A 20,319-nucleotide genomic window follows, 5' to 3' on the forward strand; every position below is an offset into this window, starting at 1 on the left:
GCAGACTGGACCAGAGATGGCAAGACAGATTTGGGAATTTTCTCCCCAGTCCCAATCAGGAAGGGGCTCCATCCCAGCTCAGTGACAGGGTGATGGGCAGGTCCCCACCTAGGACTGGGGTCCCACATCCTGCAGCCCTACACCCATACCCTTTGTTAGGAAGGCCAGGCCTGCCACTTAAGAGCTCCTGAGGCACAAGCGGGATGGCGGGGCTCCATGCCCCATGCCCTGCTCAATGCAGACCCACCACTGCCAATCACATAATAAACATATATTTATAGATGTACAATATCAGAATTCTAATTCAAGAAATACAGCTTCTCAGGGGATCCTTTAGGATCTCTGTTCTTATTGCACGTGGCTCAGCCCCTCTAGGGACAGCTACCAAGGCCGTGGGGCGGGGTGGCGGGAGGCAGAGCACCAGGCCACCGTGGGTGGGGCACTCTGGCCTGCATCCAGTTATTATATTCTCTCTAGGCCAGGGTGGCCACTTCATTGCAGGGTGGGACCTTGTTTAAAAAAAAAAAAGGCAGATTTGACAATTCCTAACCAAGCTTCCTTTCCCAGCAAGCGTCCCATTTGTTAGGGGTTGTATTAGAGAAAGAGAGAGAGGGAGAGGGAGGGAGGGAGGGAGAGAGTGAAACCCTGGGGGATTTCACCTCTGGGATGGCAGCTTGGGGATGTAAGGCTTTGGAAGTCAGCAGGTGCCCGGCACACCCGGCCATAGGAAACCAGGGGAAACTGCAGTTCCCAAAGGCCACTGGGAAGAGACAGCCGGCCCCCTTCCCCTGGCAACAATGGCTGTTTTGAGAAAAAGCCTCATCTGAAGGGGGAAGCCATTCTGGTTGTGGTAGATTCTTCGTCCAGTGAGGGGACCTGGTGGGCCCACTGTGGGGTGAAGACAGGCGCTCACAGCAGGGCTCTCCACGGCTGGGCTGCGCTCAGGTCCTGGCTCGGCTCGCCTCGGAGGAAGAGCCTTCTGGAGTCCTTGGTGCGCGACTTAGAGAAAACCTGTTGGCAATGGTGGAGCTGTGCCCTGTGGCACCTGTAAGGCAAACCCACCTGGGGACGTGGGCTGGGAAGAGGTATGGGCAGGGGAGTGGTGCAGGGCTCCTGGGCACGAGGGCAGAGCCCACCTGAGGCTGGCCGAGGGGGGCAGCGCAAGGAGCTGGCCTCGCCCAGTAGGTCTTGTCTGGGATCTCTGTTCCGGCCCCATACTGAGAGGCTATTTCCAGGGGTACCTCTCCCTGCCCAGCGTGCTCCCCTGCCTTATCCACAAGCCTGGAGACCTTTGCAAGTTTTCTATGGATTTATACCACCATGATTACGGCTGCCATCAGTCAGGCTGGGGCTAAGGGCGACACTAATGGCATCTGATTTGACTTTCCTTTAGCTTTTGAAAAACAGGCTGCCTTCCCAAACAGGCCCTGTTTTCTCAAATATGGAGCAAGTCAGATGAACATCTTAACCCAATCCCTGCATAGTTTTAAAAGACTTTATATATATATATATATATATCTTTATATATGTCTATTTACATATAAATAGATATATATACATACATATGCATTTCTAAGTTATGTTCTCTGGAATTCTCTCCTTTCTGTTCCTTGGCCCAAGCCCCTGCCTGGTTTCTCCCGTGACTGACTGGTGGCAGCTCCAGGGGGGGGGGAGGAGACACAGTGGGGCGTCCCCTCCCCCAGTCCTTCCCCACAGACATTTGCTGCAAGTTTTACATTCTACTTTCGTTGCCATGGTTTCGGTATCCTAGGAGCCAGTGATGCGGAGCTTCTTGCAGGCCCTGGGAGAAGAGGAAGCAGCCCGAGGCAGGCTGTCTGTCTGTCTGTCCTAAGAGCATTCACCGGCTGAGAGAGGACGGCTGTGCGGTGTTCAGCCTCCAGTTCCATTTTAATTTTTTCTGTGTATGTCTTTCCTTAAATATACAGTCCATCACCTTGGCTGGCTCAGTGTGCGTCACCAGAAATTCTCCATGGATTTCATAGTCTGGGGAGCAGAGGGAAACAGCTGGGTGAGTGGTCGCAGCAGGGACCTTCAACTCAGCCCCACCGCCCGTCCGGCAGCTGGCCCTGCCCGGCCCCTCTGCAGTATGACGGCCCCAGGGCTGACACTAGCTAATGAGTGGCCTTGAAACAGTCTGTGGCTGGCTGTGTGACAGGGGACACAGGCAGAGGAGAGGGAGGACAGGGTACCAATGCAGAGAACTTCTGGCTCTGCCCACACTCCTTTGGGCTCTAGCCAGGCTCCCTGCTCTGGGCACTGGGCACTGAGCCCATCACCCGCATGCAAGGGACGGGGTGGAGGGGGCGGGGCCTGTTAACAGACACTTTCACTTTCCAACCTCTCCTGTGCTCAGAAGATGCTTTTGACCCTGAACTTGTAACTTTTTGCTCCCTTCTTCAAGACCACAGGAGCAATGCCCGGGTGGGGCCGGATGCCCGTGGTTTCCTGGCTCCCAGGTGCGGAGCACTGGAGTGAGGGCCTTAGGTCCCTCCAGAGAGGGAGTGGTCAGGCACATAGACCCTTCCTGCCTGCTGACAGGCTGGTTCATCTTGCTCCATCCCCTCCTTCCTGGGAGGAGAGGAGGATGCTCTCCTACCCACTTAACTTCCCACGAACTTTCCTGACTTCGGTGGGATACTTAGGTGTGAATGCACAGGTGACAAAGCCAGGCTTGGGAAAGGGCTGAGGTGGTTTGATTATGGAGCAGGTTGAGGAAGCACAAGTCCTCACTCTGCCTGGCTTCTGCCTCCAAACCCTTGCAGCCCTGGAGAGGAGATGACGGGGGTCAATGTGGCTGGGGGACTGGAGGTGCCTAGAACTGCCTCATCTCTGAGGTTGGAAGTGTGAGGATGGTGACAAGAGAGAAAGTCTCTGCCATCGTCACCAGGTCTCCCCCCCCCCCCCCCATGACCAAGGCCAAGGCTGCCAGGAGGCACAGCAAAGCAGCAGTCCTGGCTCATACTTGAACCTGGGTGCTGTGGCTGGCCCAGAGCTATCCATGCAGGAAGGTCTGCACCTCTGACAGCCGGCTGCAACTCGGGGTGCCCATCTTCTGTGCTTTGTGGTACATGTCTGTGTCCCCAAAGTAGCGGGCTCGGTACAGCAAGCCTTCCTCTGCAAAGAAACAGGGCAAGTTCAGAGCCCCAGGACTTTGAGGCATTGACCTGCCTGCGTCCATGGGGAAAGAGGAAGACAGGACCAGGGTCAGGGCAGAGCTGGCTTCCCGGGACAGGACAGGAAGTCAGGACTATGGTCCCACAGGTACACAGCCAGTGGGCGGCTAGGTATAATCTGTCTCTAACAGGTTCGTCTCTAGCAGCCTCAATGACAGGCACCAGTGACACATGAGGACCTTGACAAGATCATCAAGTGGCCCAGGGTTTGCAGCTCAGGGGACCCAGGAGTGGAGTTCAGATCGTGGAGGGAGGTGACGGCACAGGGCGGGGCAGGGCCAGGTCTTATGGTCCGTCCACGAAGCACCAAAGAAGGGTTTTTCTATTCTCAAGCATGGATCCCGGCTCCCCCTCTCCCACCACCACCACCACCCCTTCCCATGCTTGAGAACACTAGTATATCTACAGGTACACATGTTTACACACACACACACACACACACACACACACACACACACACACACACACACACACACGAGTACATACACACACGCATACACTCGTACACGCACACACATGACACACTCACGCATACACACTCACTCTGTTGCTTTTCCTTCCAGCAGTTGTTCCGGAGGTTGGCGATATAATCATCTTCCACATTCCGTTCAACTGTTTTGAGGCTGGAGCCCGTGTACTCATCAGAGAAGGTGTCTGCCACGTAGTACGGGACGTTCAGGTGGTCAGTGACTCGTTTGTGGATATGGCCCACTGACCTGACCAGAAACACACGAGGCACAGAGTGGGCCTCTGGAAGGGTTGATGGCCCCGGGGCAGGAAGTGCCACACAGGCCACAGGAACAGCTTCTGCACTGGCTCCCCAAAATGAAGGTCTGCAGCAAAGGCAGAGCACCCCGGTGCAGGGATAGCTCAGCCTATGTCAACCCCCCCTTTAGGGGCTCTGCGGAGAACGGGGCAGGTGGGGAGAGAGGCCCCTTCTGAAGAGAAGCCCTGGTCTGGGAAGCTGGTCTTGGCAAGGGTGTGGGCTCTGCCTTCCACACCTCTAAGCTCACAGATGCCAAGGTCTGGCCTAAAGTAAGGAACCGCGGGTCAGAACTCGAGGACAGAGCTGCGCCTCTGTGAGCATGAGTTAGTCGTTCATTCTCAACCGCACAAGAAAAGAAAACCCCGAAAGGAACAAAATTTCAGGGAGAATTTGTAGTCATAAGACCTGCAGGCAGCAGAAGCCACGATGCCCAACAGGAGTCCCTGCTCCAGGGAGGGCAGCCCCCCCAAAGCTACACTCTTTCTCTCTCTAGCTGCTGGAGAGAGGTTCTGGCTGGCTCCAGGGCAGCTGTGGGAGCAGAGGCCAACTCTGCCCCCTGCTGGCTGAGAGAGCTGCTGGGTCCTCAGGCAGCCGCAGACCAAGGGATTGGAGCTGAGGAGCCTCAGCAGAAGCTAGTTCCAGGCCCTGGGAAGAGAGGCCGTGATACCTTAGAGGCTCGGGTCAGCTAACTCAGCAGAGTCAAGCACTGGCAGCTGAGCTTGGCATCCGCTCAACAAAGCCGGCTGAGCACTTCCTTGAGCTGGACGCCTCACGCTGCTCCTCACTACCACTTACTAGGAGGTGGACACTATTGTTCCCATTTTACAGACCAGGGACCCAAGGTTACATAACTTATCTGCAGTTACAGCTCTCAATGCAGAAGCTGAAGTGCAAAGCCACCCTCCCCTGATTGACTAAACCCTGTTCTTTCTTTCTTAGGGCTTCAAACAGACTTTAAGAGCAGAGAACATCTCAGCGGCAGCAATGGTGGGGACGGTCACGGGGAGTCACGTTTCTGAAATCACGTAGGATGGTGTACGTGTGCTGCCTTAAGGAAAGGCTTGGAGCTTCGTCGGTATTTTCGGAGAGGCCTATGATCCTCCCAAGTCTAAGGGCTCTGCTTAGGGATGGCGTGCTAGATCGTGAGAAGGCTCTGTGGGGGCCTGGCTGGGCATGCACTCACGGTCTCGGGCTCAGGCTGTAGGGTGGGCTGGACACCATGAGCTGGCTGAGCGCCGACACGAGGATGAGGATGAGGATGGGCATCAGCTGGACGAAGACTCCTAGCCCGCCCTGAGGAGAGCAAGAGCAGTGCTTAGAGCAGTGCCTGGGACACCCTCCCTTTCCTTCCCAGGGCAGAAGCCCCCCATCTGACAGCTTTTCCAAAGACAAAGCAACCAGCATGGAGGAGCCCGTGTGTGAGTGTAAGAGCGGCAGGCCGGGGAGACAGACTTTCACAATCCACAGCTTTTTTGAATTTTGAGCCACACAAATATTCTGTCGACAGAAAAGCATCTAATTAAAGTGCTGGGATGTAGTCTGTGAGTGGAGCTTTCTAGTACCCATAAGCCCTTGGGTGTCAGTCTTAGAACAAAGACAGGACAACCAGAAATAAATTCATCACACAATAATCTGATTTTAAATTCTTCTGTACATCAGATGTACAGATACACTAATCCCAGCACTTAGGAGGCAGGGACAGGAGAAAGGTTGGGAGTTGGAGTCCCAGACTAGCCAAGGTCACGCAGAAAACTCTGTCTCAACAAGAAGCAGTGCTGAGTGGGGAGAGGCCGGCCTTTAATTCCAGCACTCCGGAGTTCCAGACCAGCTAGTCTAGACAGCAAGTTCTAGGCCAGCCAGAGCTATACGGTGACACCCTGTCTCAAAAACCAAAGCCAAGCCCACCTCCAACAAAATGGATGTGCGAGGCATTATGCTAGGTCACTCAAACATAATCCCAGTATTTGGAAGGTGGAGCAGGGCTTCAAGGTAATTTTCAGCTGCAGAGTAAATCCAAGGAGAAAGAGGAAGAAAGGAGGAAGGGGAAGAGTGGGGGGCGCGAGAGTGCCTAATGCATGCCCCTGTGTTCAGGCTCTTTGCTGGCTGTGGGCAGTGTTTGGCTGACTGTGATGATCCTCGGCATCACAAATGTGTCTGAACCACACTGCCCGCTCCACAGCTTTTCTTCACTTTTCTAGAAGGCTGAATACTCAGGCAGGCCTCTTTTTCCCTCTCATGACTAACTCTCCATCGCTCAGAAAATGCTATGTCAGCCTTGAGAACAAATGGACCCCACAGAAGCTGTTCACACTAGAAGCTGCCTGGAGGTGAGGTTTTTGTTTCCTGCCGGACAGAAGCCAAAGCATCCTGCGACGCCTAGGGCGTGTGGCTCCCTCTGGTGTCCCTAGGCAGAAATGGCACTGGGAAGGAGCAAAGATGGCTCTTGGGCTTAAGAATGCTGGGGGTTATCAAGTGGATCAAGACTCCCTCCTCCTCCCAGCCTGGGTCCCAGGGGGGCCTGGTGTGTGGTAACTCACATCACCCTGGTTGTCTCTGCGGTCCTGCCTTTGCTGGTAGGTGTATCGCATTCGGCCATTGCTGTAGACATGGACGTTACCTGGAATGTAGAGGTAGAGTCAGGTGTGGCAGCGATCAGACCCCAGCACCACTGCTAAGGGGACCTGGAGGGGGACTTACTGGAAGGAAAGCCACCGCCAAAGAACATGTTAAAGAGGTCTTCCGGGGAGATGTCGGCTTCAAAGCCTCGGTGGAAGTCCCCATGGCTGTGGCCGTGCCGTGCGGCCTGGCTCTTGTCATCGCCAAACTGGTCGTACTGCTTCCTCTTCTCCGGGTTGCTGAGGACTGCATATGCTGTGCCAATGGCTGCAAGGGGAGAAACAGGCCTTAGCACAGCCAAGAGCTTGCTTCTTTCAGGTCTCAGTGGAAGTGGGGACTTGGGGGTGTGGAGGGAGATTGCCTGTTGGGCGGCGTTGGGGAGCAGGTAATCAAGAACGTCCCTGCATAAGGCTAAATCTAGGCTGTGAGGACGCTCGTTCCTTGTTTGAGTCAGGGGCCCTGCTACATTGCCTATACTGCCAGAACGGTCCAGGAACTTGTCCAGGTTGCCCTCTATTCTTTATCCTCCTGCCTCCACACGGGGGTTGTCTTGAGCCTACACACCTGCTTCAGGCGTGTCCTGTCCAAGTTCTTTCACTGATGTCCCTTGCACACACTCATGGTGTAGGGTGCCCAAGGAGACAGTATAATACAATCCTAAAGTCATGGTGTGACCCAAAATAACGGACACAGGAGGCCCTGGTTGTGAATGGGATAGTGGCAGACACTGCTAGGAGGGCACAACCCCCTGGTTTCTGGTGGAGACTCCCAGGTGTCTGGTGTGTGGCCAGGATGAGTCTGCTGTCCCCAGGGCCCAGGCCCCAGCTGCCGTTTTCTATCTGGCGCCGGGGGGGTCTCCTCAGCAGAGTTTCCGGGGCAGGGAGCTACGGCCTATTAGGGTCTGCACCCCCCTGTGCTCCCGTCACCCACAGTAGTGGGCTGCAGGCTAGTTTCAGAGCTGGGAGCCCCTGAGAAGGAGAATGGAATCTTCTTCCATCTGACAAGCCCTCTCCACTTTGCCACAAACTTCCTCCTACTGCACAGCACGGTTCCCAGTCACTGTGCTATTCCCCAAAGGGAACAGTACCCAGGGACCCAGCAAATGCAAGGCCCAGCAACAGAGGGCAGGCATGGAGGCAGTGCACACGAGTACCAGAGAGAGGCAAGATGGAAATCTAAATGCATCAAGAATGACTTATGATTCTGGCCAGAGGTGACACACTCACTCCACAGATCAATAGGCTGTACGATCACAAATCTCTTTGTCCCCAGAGCAGGCCTGGTGCAGGCTGTTCTTCCTAAGGGAGCCCTCCTAGGGTGGGGTGCCCTGCCCCTCAGTACAGGGACTAGGTGCTGCTGACCCTGGAGAAGCCACTGGAATGCCCCTGGCTCCTCGACTGTAACACAGAAAATGAGGAGGTGGCAGGCGGCAGGCTCTGTGTGAGAGCTGCTAGTCAATACGGCTAGGGGTGGCTACTGGAATGTTCTCAGGGCACAGTTCTCGTACAATTACACTTGAGACCACATTCTTCTGGCCCCACTTCCTGAGAAAGCTGCCTTGGCCCTGTATTTTAAGACAAGAGATAAAAACACCAAGATGTCTAGGCATAGTGGCACACTTCAATCCCAGCATTTGGAGGCAGAGGGCTCTCTGAGTTCCAGGCCAGCCCAGTCTACATAGGGATACAATCTAACAAACAAAACCACCGACAGCCCACGGCCTTACCTTTGAAAGCTTCCGTGGCCCCAGGCGCGTGGTTCTTGTCTGGATGGAATTTGAGGGCCAATTTGCGGTAGGCCTTCTTCAGGTCCTCGTCTGAGGCGCTTCTGCTCACCCCAAGGATCTCATAGTAATCTTTACACTGCTTGACTCTGGAGCAGAGAGGAGAGAGTGACAGGGGGCCTGAGGGGCGGTTACAGCAGGGGTGGGACACCAGACCTGGGTCAGCTGGCTAACTTGAGGGACAAGGGAGCCCCTAGGAGGGCTGGGCAGGGCCTGCTGGAAACACCTGCTGGGAGGGGCGGCTTGCTGGGAGGTGTGAGCTTGACCTTCGAAGGATTCTGAGGCTGACAGGAGAGAGGACGGCTGGAGGGTCTAGTGTGGAGGGGTCCTGGATGGTGGCGTCAAGCCTGGGAGAGCTTCACTCTGCAGGGCTCAATCTTCCCCCCCATCCCCCTGCGGTGACATAGCTTTGCCATTGCCTCCAGGCCACAGGCTCTGGACTGAAAAGGTCTTTGTTGGGGTGGGGGTGGGGGTGGGGGTAGGGTAGAAGCTAGAGGGCAAGATGGCTGTGTCTTTGTGCGACAAACAGAGCTGTGGGAGGCCTAAGGCAGAAGGCCTCCAGTCTGCAGTTGTGGGGGTGGGAAGCTGGCCCGCCTCCACCTTCCAAGACCCTTAGTCCACTGGATGAAGAGAGTGGCTTCCCCCGCCCCCCCCCCCCCCCAGGTCTCTACCGTTTCACAGCCGCCACCTGCTCCGAGGTATAGCCCTTGGTGCTCTCTCCTCCTCCGGCCTCGCCGTTGGCTGAGGGGGTTTCGGTCCCACCGGCCTTCTTGGTGGTACTATGGGTTGTGTCTGAGGGTTGAGGTGGATCACCGGCCGACTGTGGTTTTTGGTTGAGGGACTCGATCAGAGCTGCAAGGTGAGAGAAGCCAGTGAGGAGTCTGCTCGCCATGCCCGCGGCCCGCCATGCCCGTGGCCCTGGCACCCAGCTCTCCACCCTTCCAGCAAGGCTGCTGCCCTCCCGACTTCTGCCCATCCATTTTGGAACCTGAATTCTCAGGAATAGGAAGAGTATTGCTTTCAAAATGTTAGCAATGCTAATTTTATTACCAAACTCATGAATTCATGTAACTGAAGTAACTGCCTTCCTTCCTTCCTTTAGGATATTCTGTTTATATATGCATTCATTTTCTTTCTTAACAAGTTCTAGGGAAATGCACTTGTCGGCTGGCAGTGTTTGCTGGCACGCCCGGGGCCCAGCATTACTCCAGAAAGCCATGGTGACACACTTTAGCCCCAGTTCTTAAAGGTCTGGCTCAGGTCTCCCTCAACTCCGGGGGAGTCTAAGGCCAGCCTAGGAGTGTGAGAGCTCCCGCCTCAACAAGCAAACTGTAAAAGAGGAGCTGGGTGTGGCGGGGGCACCTCTGATTCAAGGGCTCTGGAGGTAAAGGAACCTGAGTTCTAGGCCAGCCCAGCCCGCAGGTTAGAGACTGCACTTAACCCTCCTCACCCCTCAGCACAAATAACACCGGAGGCCCTGGGGAGATGGGCTCCGGGAACTGAGCTTGACCCTCAGATTCCAAATGGTAGAAAAGAGGGAGGGAGGGAGGGAGGAGGAGGAAGGGGAGGGGGGCAAGCGTACACAGGCCATCCAGGGATACACAGTAACACACACACACACACACACACACACACACACACACACACACACACACACACACACACGAGTTTGACAAATGAACCCAGCAGTTTATGATCTGGAATTCAGTTACTTTTATTCTTTTTTGTTTGTTTGTTTGTTTGTTTGTTTTTTGGGACAGGGTTTCTCTGGCTGTCCCGGAACTCACGCTGTAGACCAGGCTGGTCTCGAGCTCAGAAATCCGCTTGCCTCTGCCTCCCAAGTGCTAGGATTAAAGGCATGTGCCACCACCACCCGGCCCAGTTACTTGTACTTTTTTCATTGTTTTTTAAACAGGATCTTGCTATACAGCCCAGGCTGGTCTCATATCCACCATCCTCCTGCCTTGGTATTTTTTCATTGTGCTTGTTTGCTTGACTAGGCTCTTTGTTGTCTTATGAACCTCTGTTGAGCTCAACTCTCAGCAGTTCTCTCAGTGCTGCCTCACACCACCTAGAAGTCAAGCCTCATGGCTACTTCCGGTTGTCTTCTATTTTTATGCCGGTTATTTAGAATACTTTAATATTAAATGAGTATTTTCATTAGTGCAAACTTAGTATTAAGTCGAAGTTAATGTTAATTTTAATGTTCCCTGGTTTGGATATTTGTTTATTAACACAGTACATCAGAATTATAAACTGTTTAGTGTTCCTAGCTTAGACTTAATAGTACCATTCCTAGAGCCTTCGCTTAGCAGTGCTGAGGACTGGGGACGCATGTCCGCCCCAGAAGACCCGCAGAGATCCCTGGGGCTTATTTCTCCTGCAGGTTTCCCTTGCTGATCCTGGGGACTGAACATAGGGCCTTCATCGTGCAAGGCCAGTGCTCCGCCATGGAGCTGTTTCCCTAGCCCTACTGTTACATTGCATTTATTTAGACAGGTCTAAATAAATTATCTAAGACAGGCCAGGCTAGCCTTTAAATTCTCCACGTAGTTGATAAACACCCTACTTCTACTTCCTCGGTACTGGGGTTACCTGTGTGTGCCAGCAAGCCCCAATTATTATTCTTATACATATTTATTTTATTTCATCTGTTCAGTTATTTTCTCTGCACACGTGTGTGTGCACCATGTGCAGTTCCAGTACCTACAAAGCCCCCGAGCCTGGAGTTACCGACAGCTAGCTGCCAGCCACCACATGGGAGTTGGGAATCGAACCTGGGTCCTCTACGAAAGTAGCGAGAAGCTGGGTGGTGGTGGCGCACGCCTTTAATCCCAGCACTTGGGAGGCAGAGGCAGGTGGATTTCTGAGTTCGAGGCCAGCCTGGTCTACAAAGTGAGCTCCAGGACAGCCAGGGCTATACAGAGAAACCCTGTCTCAAAAAAAAAACAAAAATAAAAAACAAAAGAAAGTAGCCAGCATTCTTAACAACTGCTGAGACATGTCTCCAGCCCTACTGCTCTATTTTTTGACTAGCTGGCCACATGGAATGATCTTCCTCACTAGGGTCTGTGTGAGATGTTTGCTGTCACCCTAAAATGGGATTGTGATGAATCAAATGCAAGCTCTGGGTCCTCTTGACTCCGCATCTACAAACCCCAGCAAACTACAGTGTCCTGGCTCGTAAATCTCAAAGCCCTTGACCTCTGGGAGAACATGGTACCTAGATCCTTGCTGGGACCCAAGATACCTGTAGGCCAAGGAAAAATGATGCCAACCACTCAGACTACATCCCACTTCCTTCTCAAGTGTCACAGCAGTGTACCGAGTACCAGACACCGTCCACCACCACATACATAGGTCACACATACCCAGGGGCTGCTGGGAACTGAGCACTGGGTTCCTGTGGACTACAGCGCCATGACCATGGCTGTCTCAGTGCAGAACACTCCACAGACAAGGCAATTCAACTAAGAGAAGCTGACTGCAGGCTCTGTGGTGCACCTGGGTGGGGGGGTGAGGCTTTGACAGAGGGAGGAGTACTTGGAGAAGCATTCGTAGTTGGGCATAGCAGTGCACAGCTATAGTCCTTTACACGGGGTTTCTCTGTGTAGCCCTGACTGTCCTGGAACTTGCTCTGTGGACCAGGCTTGCCTTAAATTCAGAGATCTGCCTGCCTCTCCCTCCCAAGTACTGGGATTAAAAGTATGCACCATTACCGCCCAGCCATGATCCTAGTTCTTGGCATTCTGAGGCAGGAGGATTTTGAATTGGAGGCCAGCCTATGCTACATAGAGAGTTGGGTCACAGGCTAGAACACTGTCACTTTTTACTTTTTAATTTTTTAAAATAAGATGTATTTATTTTATGTATGTGAATACACTGTCGCTGTCTTCAGACACACCAGAAGAGGGCATCAGCTCCCATTCAGATGGTTGTGAGCCACCATGTGGTTGCTGGGACTTGAACTCCGGACTTTTAGAAGAATAGTCAGTGCTCTTTACCGGTCTCTCCAGCCCTAGAATGCTATCTCAGACAAACAAGATCAGTGGCACTCATCCTTTCTCTTTCTGGTTTTGGAGGCAGTGCCTTGCTATGTAGTCGAGGCTGGCCCCAGAATTATGATTCTCCCAAGGGCTGAGATGTCTTGTAGCAGCTATTTCTGTTACTGAGTGATCAGTGTATGTCGGGCAGGCAATGCCACAAGGCTCTGTAGAAATGAGCTCCCTCCAGCCTCTGATGGGAGGTGGCATCACCCACTGCTGCTCCCCTTAGGGAGAAGGCGCTGTGGCAGCACTGCCCCTGCAGAGGTGCACAGGTCCCCGCAGGTCCCCACAGGGCCCCACTCTAGCTCCGTGGCTCTCCCTGACTGTGTCTCTGAACAGGAACTCCGCATGTTATGTTCAGACGCCAGATCCTGCCCGCCACTTCCTAGCAAGGTAGCCTGACCCTGGCTGATCTATGACCCCTGCTGGCACCTCAGTCTCCTCACTGATGGTATGGGGATGAACTAAGAGAACATGTGCAAGGCGTCAGGTTCTAAATGTCACCACCTGGGTGGTCCAGGATAAGGTGGAGTAGCCAGATGTCGGCCCCGAGCAGTGCCACAACATACCAGGCAGTGGAGGCAAAGGAAGAAACCAACAGACAAGCAGGCTGGTCCTGACGGCAGAGGAAGGACCTGGCCCCTGGGGTTTTGAACCAAGTTGCCTGTTTTGATTTCTTCCGAAGTTGTCTCTGGTCCAGGCCTAGCCTGCTGTGCGTGTCCCAAGCGCAACAGCGCAGAGATCCAATCAACCCGGCTGCACAGGTCAGATGGCAGAGGCCCGCACTCAGCCAACCTGGCTGCACAGGTCAGACGGCAGAGGCCTGCCTCGTATTCCTCAGCCAAGTGTCTGGAGGCTTTTCAGGCAGTTCCACTGGTCAGTCACTCTGATTTCCCTACGCTGCGGAACCAAAAGGAGAGTGGATTCTCCAAACTCAGCACCAGCCAGAAGGTTCCAGACTGGGCTGACAACAGAAGATATCTGGTTGCTGGCAAGCAGGTCTCCCCACGGGTCGGGATGCCCCCACCAGGCCTGTAGCATGTGACAGTCTCACCCTGACTCATCATTACATCTCCTGTGACACAGTAGCCAACAGACAATGTTCAGGGACACAAAAGGGTTGGCTTAATGCTAACCTTAGCTTTGGGTGTGCTCACTGGATCAGCGAACCTTGGAGATGTGAGCCGTGCTCTTTGGTACCTACCGGGATCTGAGGCATGAAGACTGCTCAGGTCCGAGGAGTTGAGGCCCGCCTGGGCACCACAGTAAGATGCTGTTGTTTCAACGGTAATTTATTTAAAGAAAAGGGGCCTTGGTGTGGTGGCGCACTCCTTTAATTCTAGTGTTGGGGCAGGGGTGGGGGGGGGGGCAGCTGCAGGTAGATAATTGTGAGCTTGAGCACAGCCAAGCCTAAAGAGCAAGTTTGAGGCCAGCCAGAGCTACAAAGAGAAACTCCGTCTCAAAAACAAACAAAAAGGTACGACTGAGTAAGAGAGGGTCTCAGGGCCACCGAGACTTACAGCTGCCAAGACCTGCCCTTCCCCAGTGTGGAGCCCCGACTGGCTCAGACTCGGCCCAGGGCACTGTGAGAAGGTGTGAGAGAGAAGGTGTGAGGCGTGTACAGGGCTTAGCATGTGGCTAGCAGCTGTTGTGTTCTTAGGCCTGTGGCACTCAAAGAGAATGGAGGAAAGTCAGAATGGGGAAAGAGCCCAGGGCGGAGGCCGACAAGACTGCGGCCGTCCACATCTGGCAGTGTGCATGTGCCGCCATCACTAATTCCTCAGTGCAACCTCGACCCCTGCCCCGGGTGCCTGGAGGAGCAAATCAGATTCAGTAACACACAGAACGAAGGGATCAACAGAGGTGGATGGATGGAAGGGGCAGCTCCACCCTGCTCCTTGCTGGTACTGGATTGGCTCTTCCACTCACTCTGAAGGGTCCTAGCTTCCCCTCTTCTCCCATGGCCTTGTCGGATGGCCTCTCCGATTTACCCAGACTGCACAGACCTTACAGAAGCTTGGGTAACCTGAGCTGCAGACACCTCATCCAGCCACCCCTCTCTTTGCTAGGGAAACTGAGGCCTAATTGTATTCTCAAGTCCTCCCTGCAAAATCTGCTATCTTCTATTTTCCTGGAGACAGGTTCTCACTATGTAGCCCAAACTGACCTAGGACTCCTTTGTTTCCTGCCTGCCCTCTAAGCACTGTGACTATAGATGTGGGACCATGTCCCCACCACGCCCACCATGTCCCCACTGTGACCAGTCTTTTCAATCCCTTCACTAAGTATCAGGTGAAGCCAGTGACCATCAGGCCAACAGATGCTGCATAGAACATCCCAGAAAAAAAGTCAGACATGGTGGTATATGCCTTTGATCCCAGCATTTGGGAGGTGGAAGCAGCCAGACCTCTTTGAATTCCAGCTCAGCATGTTCTACAAAGTGAGTTCCAGGCCAGCCCTGGCCACAGAACGAGGCTTTTTAAAAAAGAAACTCCCAGAAAAAGATACTCATGGTATCGCCTCTACTGTGGCCTCCCAGCAGCCTTGTTCCTGGCCCATCATGCAGTTGCCCAGTGGTGATGACCCCTACAGTGGGTCATCAAGGCCCCCCCCTCTTTTCCATGGAGAAAGCTGACATGGAAGGGTCTTCATCTCCTGTCAGAGCCCCTTCCCTGACCCCTCCTTTACCCCTCAAAGACTAAGCTTCTATTCCAACTCTCCATGTTCTCCCTTCTAGACTCTGACTTGTCCCTTCCCCTGGCATCTCCAGGTCTACAGCCATAGTCTCCCCCAGGGCTACTCTCCGGGTTAAGGACAGTTGTGCTGCATGGCTGTCCACAGTGACTCAGAGTGTGTCAACAAGCTAGTGACAGTAGCTTTTCCTCTGGAACCTGGCACTTTCTCCTGGGTTCTAGGCCCTTCCCATACTGTCTGTCTGTCCATCTCTCCTTGTCTAGTTTCTCGGCTTGGACCTTTTCGAGTCACAAAGGTTGACCCGATTCCCCAGCCCCGTCTATCACATCATCACTTCACAATGGCTTTTCACCTCTGCAACCCCTGGGGCCATTGTCCCTCTCACCAACATTTGGGGTCCCCCTCCCCTTCGCTGGCTTACGTTTTTTTTTTTTTTTATTTGTTTGTTTTGGGGGTGAGACAAGAGTGTCACTAAAATATGAGGCCAGATAAGGCTGGCTTCAAACAATCTACTGCCTCAGTTCCCTCACTGCTGAGACGACAAGCATGCAACATCATACCTGGTCTCATTCTGTTTTGATTTGTTTTAAAAAAAATTATCCCTTCCCCCCTTTTGGTCTCTTCTAGCCCAGGCTAACTTGGAACTCAAACTGGCTGCATAGCCTGTGCTAGCTTCATTATGCCTGGTATTCTACCTTCCAAGTGGACTTGGCAGGTCAGGCTGATCTCAGCAGGCTCTTCTGATTTCCTCTATGCAGAACACATGGAACTGTCTTGTCTGTCTGACAGGAAAGGAGTTCTACAATCTGGCCCCCACTTTGCTTTCTAACTCAAACCCTCTGTAGAAATCCCTCTGTCATCTGCCTCTACATCTCCTTCTACACAGTCCCTGCCCAAACCTTTCCAAGGTTTCAGCCGCACCTTCCCAGTCCCTTCCAACAACGTGATGTTTGAATGTTGCCTCATCTCTCGCAACTTCAGCTGTCCCCTCTGTATGACAACATTATTCATGTGGCCTCATTACGGTGCTCCCAACAGCTTACACTGTGATGGCCAGGAGATCATCCTCCACACACTCACCTCCTGCAACACGGAACCCACAGGTGGCAGGGACTAGATTTTTTTTTTGATACCCTTAAAGACCTCAGCACCTAAACTGTGCTCGCTTTCTTTCTTTCTTCCCTTCCTTTCCGTCGTCTCCCCCACCCCTTCTGTTAAATCACTGCTATCACCAGCCTTGCGACCTTTCTCTCTGTAAGTCTGCTTCCTTGCAGATCTTGCCAATCCTGCTGTGCCACTTGGCATCAAGCGGTGAACTTTGCAGGCAAAACGAAATAGATCCAACATCAGTTTACTTTTCTTTAAATAAAGATAAGGTCTTGCTATGCAGCCGGATGACCTCAGACTGGAGGCAATCCTCTTGCGGCATCTCAAGCTCAGGAATCGCAGGCATGGACCACCATACCAGCAACCATCTGTTGCACTGAAAGCTCTCCTATCTAAACATTCGGTGTGGACAGCCACCTAAGATTTCCTGGGCCTAAACTAGCCTTATGTCCTTGTCCGTTTAGGTAAGGTTGCTGTTAAGTTTTCCACACGAGGCATATGTTTTACCCATCAAAGACATAACGGATATCCAAAAGGTGGGCCTCTGAGATGGCTTAGACAGGGAAGGCACTTACTGCCAAGTCTGACTACCTGAGTTTGATCCTGGGACCCACAAGATGGAAAGATATAACCTATTCCACCAAGTTATCCGCTCATGAGCGTGAACACACACACACACACACACACGGCAAGCCCTGGAAGGACACCCTGTCTAGATTCCTGAACTAGCACAGGTGAATTCTGCCATGCCCTACAGCTCTATTTCATCAGCTTTCTTAACTGCTCCTCGGCTCCCAGCAGTAATCAGAATTCTGACAGTTTGCACCCCACCGGTGCTATCCATTTATAAAGAGGGAATTATCCCACAGGGGAGCACTTTGAGCAAGTTACCAGAGCACTTAGTTACCAGAGCAGATTGAAACTTTCTCCTAAAGGAGGCAGAGATCAAAGATCAACCTGCAGAGTCAGGAGGGAGGAAAGTTCAGGAATGCAGCCGCCTCTTCCGCCAGCACTCTAAACGTGGGCAGGGACGGTGAGAGGCTGGCTGCTGCTTCTTCATTTCATTTTAATAAATACGTATGGAGTTTCAGGGCTGTCCACTTTCTAGCTGTGTCATATCCTATGACGTTTATCCCTGAGTTATTTCTTCATCTACAGAAGATATAAGAGTGGTTCTCTGTCTTCCTGACTGTACAGGATCGGGTGGCAAAAGAACTTTCTAAACACAAAAGCACTATGGGTATTCTTGTTTATATACATTATCTGCTCCAACTCCCTAAACTTCCAGATGGGGAAACTCAAGTTCACGATGAGACGTGGGTCTCTTAATTCTGAAAGCCTGCTACTAACTCCACAGACACAAATCCTGTGTCTTTCTTTGGGTACTTAGGTTACAAACGCAAAGAGGAGGGAGGCTACCAGGTAAAGTGAGAGGACCGGGTAGCAAACACAAGATCACTATTCCCTCCCTGGTTTGGGAGGTCTCAGCCCCAGGCTATTCAGCTACCTGGTACTCAGGAGCCGCAGCAGCCCATAAGACCCGCCACCAGGGCCTGCTGAAGACGAAGGTGGGATGGGGTGTCTAAGACTGGGATCTTCAACAATCCATCCACTCCGAAACAACGCTTTCAAGAGACTGCAGGAAGGACTGCGAGTTGGAATGGCTTATTTCGCTAAGGGTTCTCTGACTCGAGCGAATGGATTCCTTCCCTCTCTAGAACCCATTCTCCCTTAGAATAGTTATGTTTATTTTCCTGAACTATAATATTTCCCAGGCCGGCCACTGGCCCTGAGCCACCGAACAGCCCTCTGGGAAAAGTAGTTCGCTTTCCGCTTCCACATGAGTCCTCTTCATCGGCTCTCCCAGCACGTCTCCTTCCCAAAAACCTTATATTTCAGAGGCTTCCATAAGCACTGGAAAGGGGTTGGGAGCCAGGCTCTCGGGGGTGTCCAGGGGGGTCAGCATCCCAGAGACCGCGGCACTGCCGGACTACGAATCCCAGCAGCACCCGCGCGCACCAGTGCGCAGGCGTAGCCGCGCCTCGCCACCCCTCCCCCTCCGCCAACTGCTCCCGTCGGTCCGTTCCCGTGTTCCCCCGATCCTGTGCTAATGCCCCCCTCGGTCCCTGCGGCGCCTCCCACTCACCGCTGACTCGTGGCGTCGGGTACAGCCGCTGCGCCTTCTCCAGGAAGCGCAGTGCCCGCTCGGGCTGGTTGCTTTGGATGGCCTTGAGAGCGATGCTGATACAGCGCTCGGCTTCATCCTTGTTGGATTCCATGGCGGAACCCGAGCGCGGAACCAGGGAGGGGGAGGCCGGGCGAGCGAAGGGCTGCGCCAGCCGCCGGCGCGTCGCGGGGCAGGCCGGCGCGGAAGGATGACATAACCCTCCGCCCCTCCTTCCCGGGATTTGAGTGAGGGTTGAACCCGGGCGGAAGCCCTACCGTATGTCTCCTAAGAAAGGGGCGTTCGGTTCGGAGGCGCTAGAACGCCTGGGCGCTCTAGAGCGCAAAGGCTGAAGTTGAGTGTGCGCGCACGTTCCTGGTGGTAGCCTTTGCGTTCCAGTCCGACTGTCAATCGCACAGATGTTTACCGAGTGCCCGCTGTTTGTCAGACGCTGCTGTCTGAAGTGGCAGTGGAGTCAAAACAAAACCCTGTCCCCACAGAGCTTTCGTGGGTGGGGAGAAGTCCAGTAAACAGAAACATTCAGATAGTAACATAGTCAAGGCAAATATCGAAAAGTAGGGGGATGGAGGGGATGGTTACCACTTAGGATAGTTTAATATTATCAGAAACTCATTTTACAGGCATCTGAATTCTAAAGAAACAGGAACATGTGATTGGAGGAAGGGTGGTTTGACAGGAGAAAATAACAAATGTAAAGGCTCCGAATGGGGATTTTCGTTGCGAGTTATTGCGGGATTAAGGAGGAGTTTATAGGGGTCACTATTGAGTCGCGCCTAATGAACATTAAAGGGTGCAATGTGATGGTGGTGTACACCTTCAATCCCAGCCCTTGGGAGACAGAGGAAGTCTGTGAGTTCGAGGCCAGCCTGGTCTATAGCGTGAGCTCCAGGACAGCCAGGGCTACAATGAGAAACTGTGTCTCGAAAAACAGACATGAACAGAAGTTAAAAAGCAGCTATTATAAGCAGGTGAAACTCGGTGAATATAGATTCATCAAGTTGTAGATACACACACATATAAGCATAAATATATAACAAACAGATGAAAACATATAAACACACATTGCACAGGATGTAGAAAATCTATTTCTCAATTAAAAATCTTAGCCTCTGACTCTCTTTCACACACACACACACACACACACACACACAACTAAAAAAGATCATCTGAGTGAGATAACCCAGACCCAGAAAACCAAACATGGTATCTCACTTCTAAGTGGATATTAGCCATGGAGTATAGGATAACCATCCTACAATCCACAGACTCAAAGAGGCTAAGCAACAAAAGGGGTCCAAGGGAGGATGTTTGAATCTCACTGAGAAGAGGAAGTTAAATACTGGGGGTTGGGAGGTAGAGGGAAAGAAGGAGCAGGGTGGGAAAGGGGGTGGGGAGGGGAAGAGGAGGGATCAAGTGTGGGGAGCACTGCCCAGAGCCTTAGCTGAATTGGAACTCCCTCTGAGACCCAGGCTGTCCTCAGACTTGCCTGGCTCCTCTTGTTCTGCCTCCCACATCTGGCTAAAGTCTGGATATATTTTGAAAACTTTGTTGTTGTTGTTGTTGCTGCTGCTGCTGCTACCGGAGATGGATGTTCAGTGTGAGGAAAACAGAGGACTTCTGGCCAATGACAACATTCTTGGCCTGAATATCTAGACAGAATTTCTGTGTGCTTGGACGGTGAAATGGGGAAGCCTGAGAAAGGAGCAGTTTGTTGGGAAGAATTTTAGATGTGCGGTTTTGGGAGGATGTACTGGCAGTGGGAATGGCAATTAGGGGATTGTATAGAGTAGGGAAGATGGAGGGCAGAGGGTGGCGCCCCGGTGGAGACTATGGTTAGAAGGTGTAAGACCCTGGCTTTAACCCCCCAAGCAATCCCCGTCCCCGCCAAGACAAAAATAACAAACAGGCAAAACAAGAAGCTTGAGCAG

At 52.8% G+C, this 20,319-nt stretch overlaps 1 protein-coding gene across 3 annotated transcripts; it reads right to left on the bottom strand.

Annotated features, from left to right (window-relative positions):
* Window positions 1-256: 256 nt before the first annotated feature.
* Window positions 257-18,786, bottom strand: Dnajb12 (DnaJ heat shock protein family (Hsp40) member B12). Of its 3 annotated transcripts, none has more exons than XM_052164225.1 (9): window positions 18,353-18,786; window positions 9,031-9,211; window positions 8,303-8,448; window positions 6,658-6,843; window positions 6,498-6,577; window positions 5,144-5,253; window positions 3,738-3,910; window positions 3,038-3,135; window positions 257-2,004 (listed from the first exon to the last, which is right to left on the bottom strand). In XM_052164225.1, the coding sequence occupies exons 1-9, from the start codon at window positions 18,483-18,485 to the stop codon at window positions 1,975-1,977; spliced, it is 1,137 nt and encodes a 378-aa protein (XP_052020185.1). In that variant the 5' UTR covers window positions 18,486-18,786; the 3' UTR covers window positions 257-1,974. The 3 variants fall into 3 exon arrangements, with proteins under 3 accessions (XP_052020185.1, XP_052020183.1, XP_052020182.1); XM_052164223.1 differs by having other exon boundaries at window positions 2,990-3,135; window positions 18,353-18,580; XM_052164222.1 differs by having other exon boundaries at window positions 2,984-3,135; window positions 18,353-18,580.
* Window positions 18,787-20,319: the final 1,533 nt, after the last annotated feature.

Source organism: Apodemus sylvaticus, chromosome 19 (assembly GCF_947179515.1).
Source record: "Apodemus sylvaticus chromosome 19, mApoSyl1.1, whole genome shotgun sequence".
NCBI classification, from domain to species: domain Eukaryota; kingdom Metazoa; phylum Chordata; class Mammalia; order Rodentia; family Muridae; genus Apodemus; species Apodemus sylvaticus.

Excerpts from the sequence above, each read along its gene's own strand:
- Dnajb12 (XM_052164225.1), bottom strand. The coding sequence starts at position 18,485 with ATGGAATCCAACAAGGATGAAGCCGAGCGCTGTATCAGCATCGCTCTC. Across the intron at positions 9,212-18,352 it reads CCCGACGCCACGAGTCAGCG|CTCTGATCGAGTCCCTCAAC; the intron begins GTGAGTGGGAGG and ends CTCACCTTGCAG. Across the intron at positions 3,911-5,143 it reads TACAGCCTGAGCCCGAGACC|GTCAGTGGGCCATATCCACA; the intron begins GTGAGTGCATGC and ends GTTTCTGGTCAG.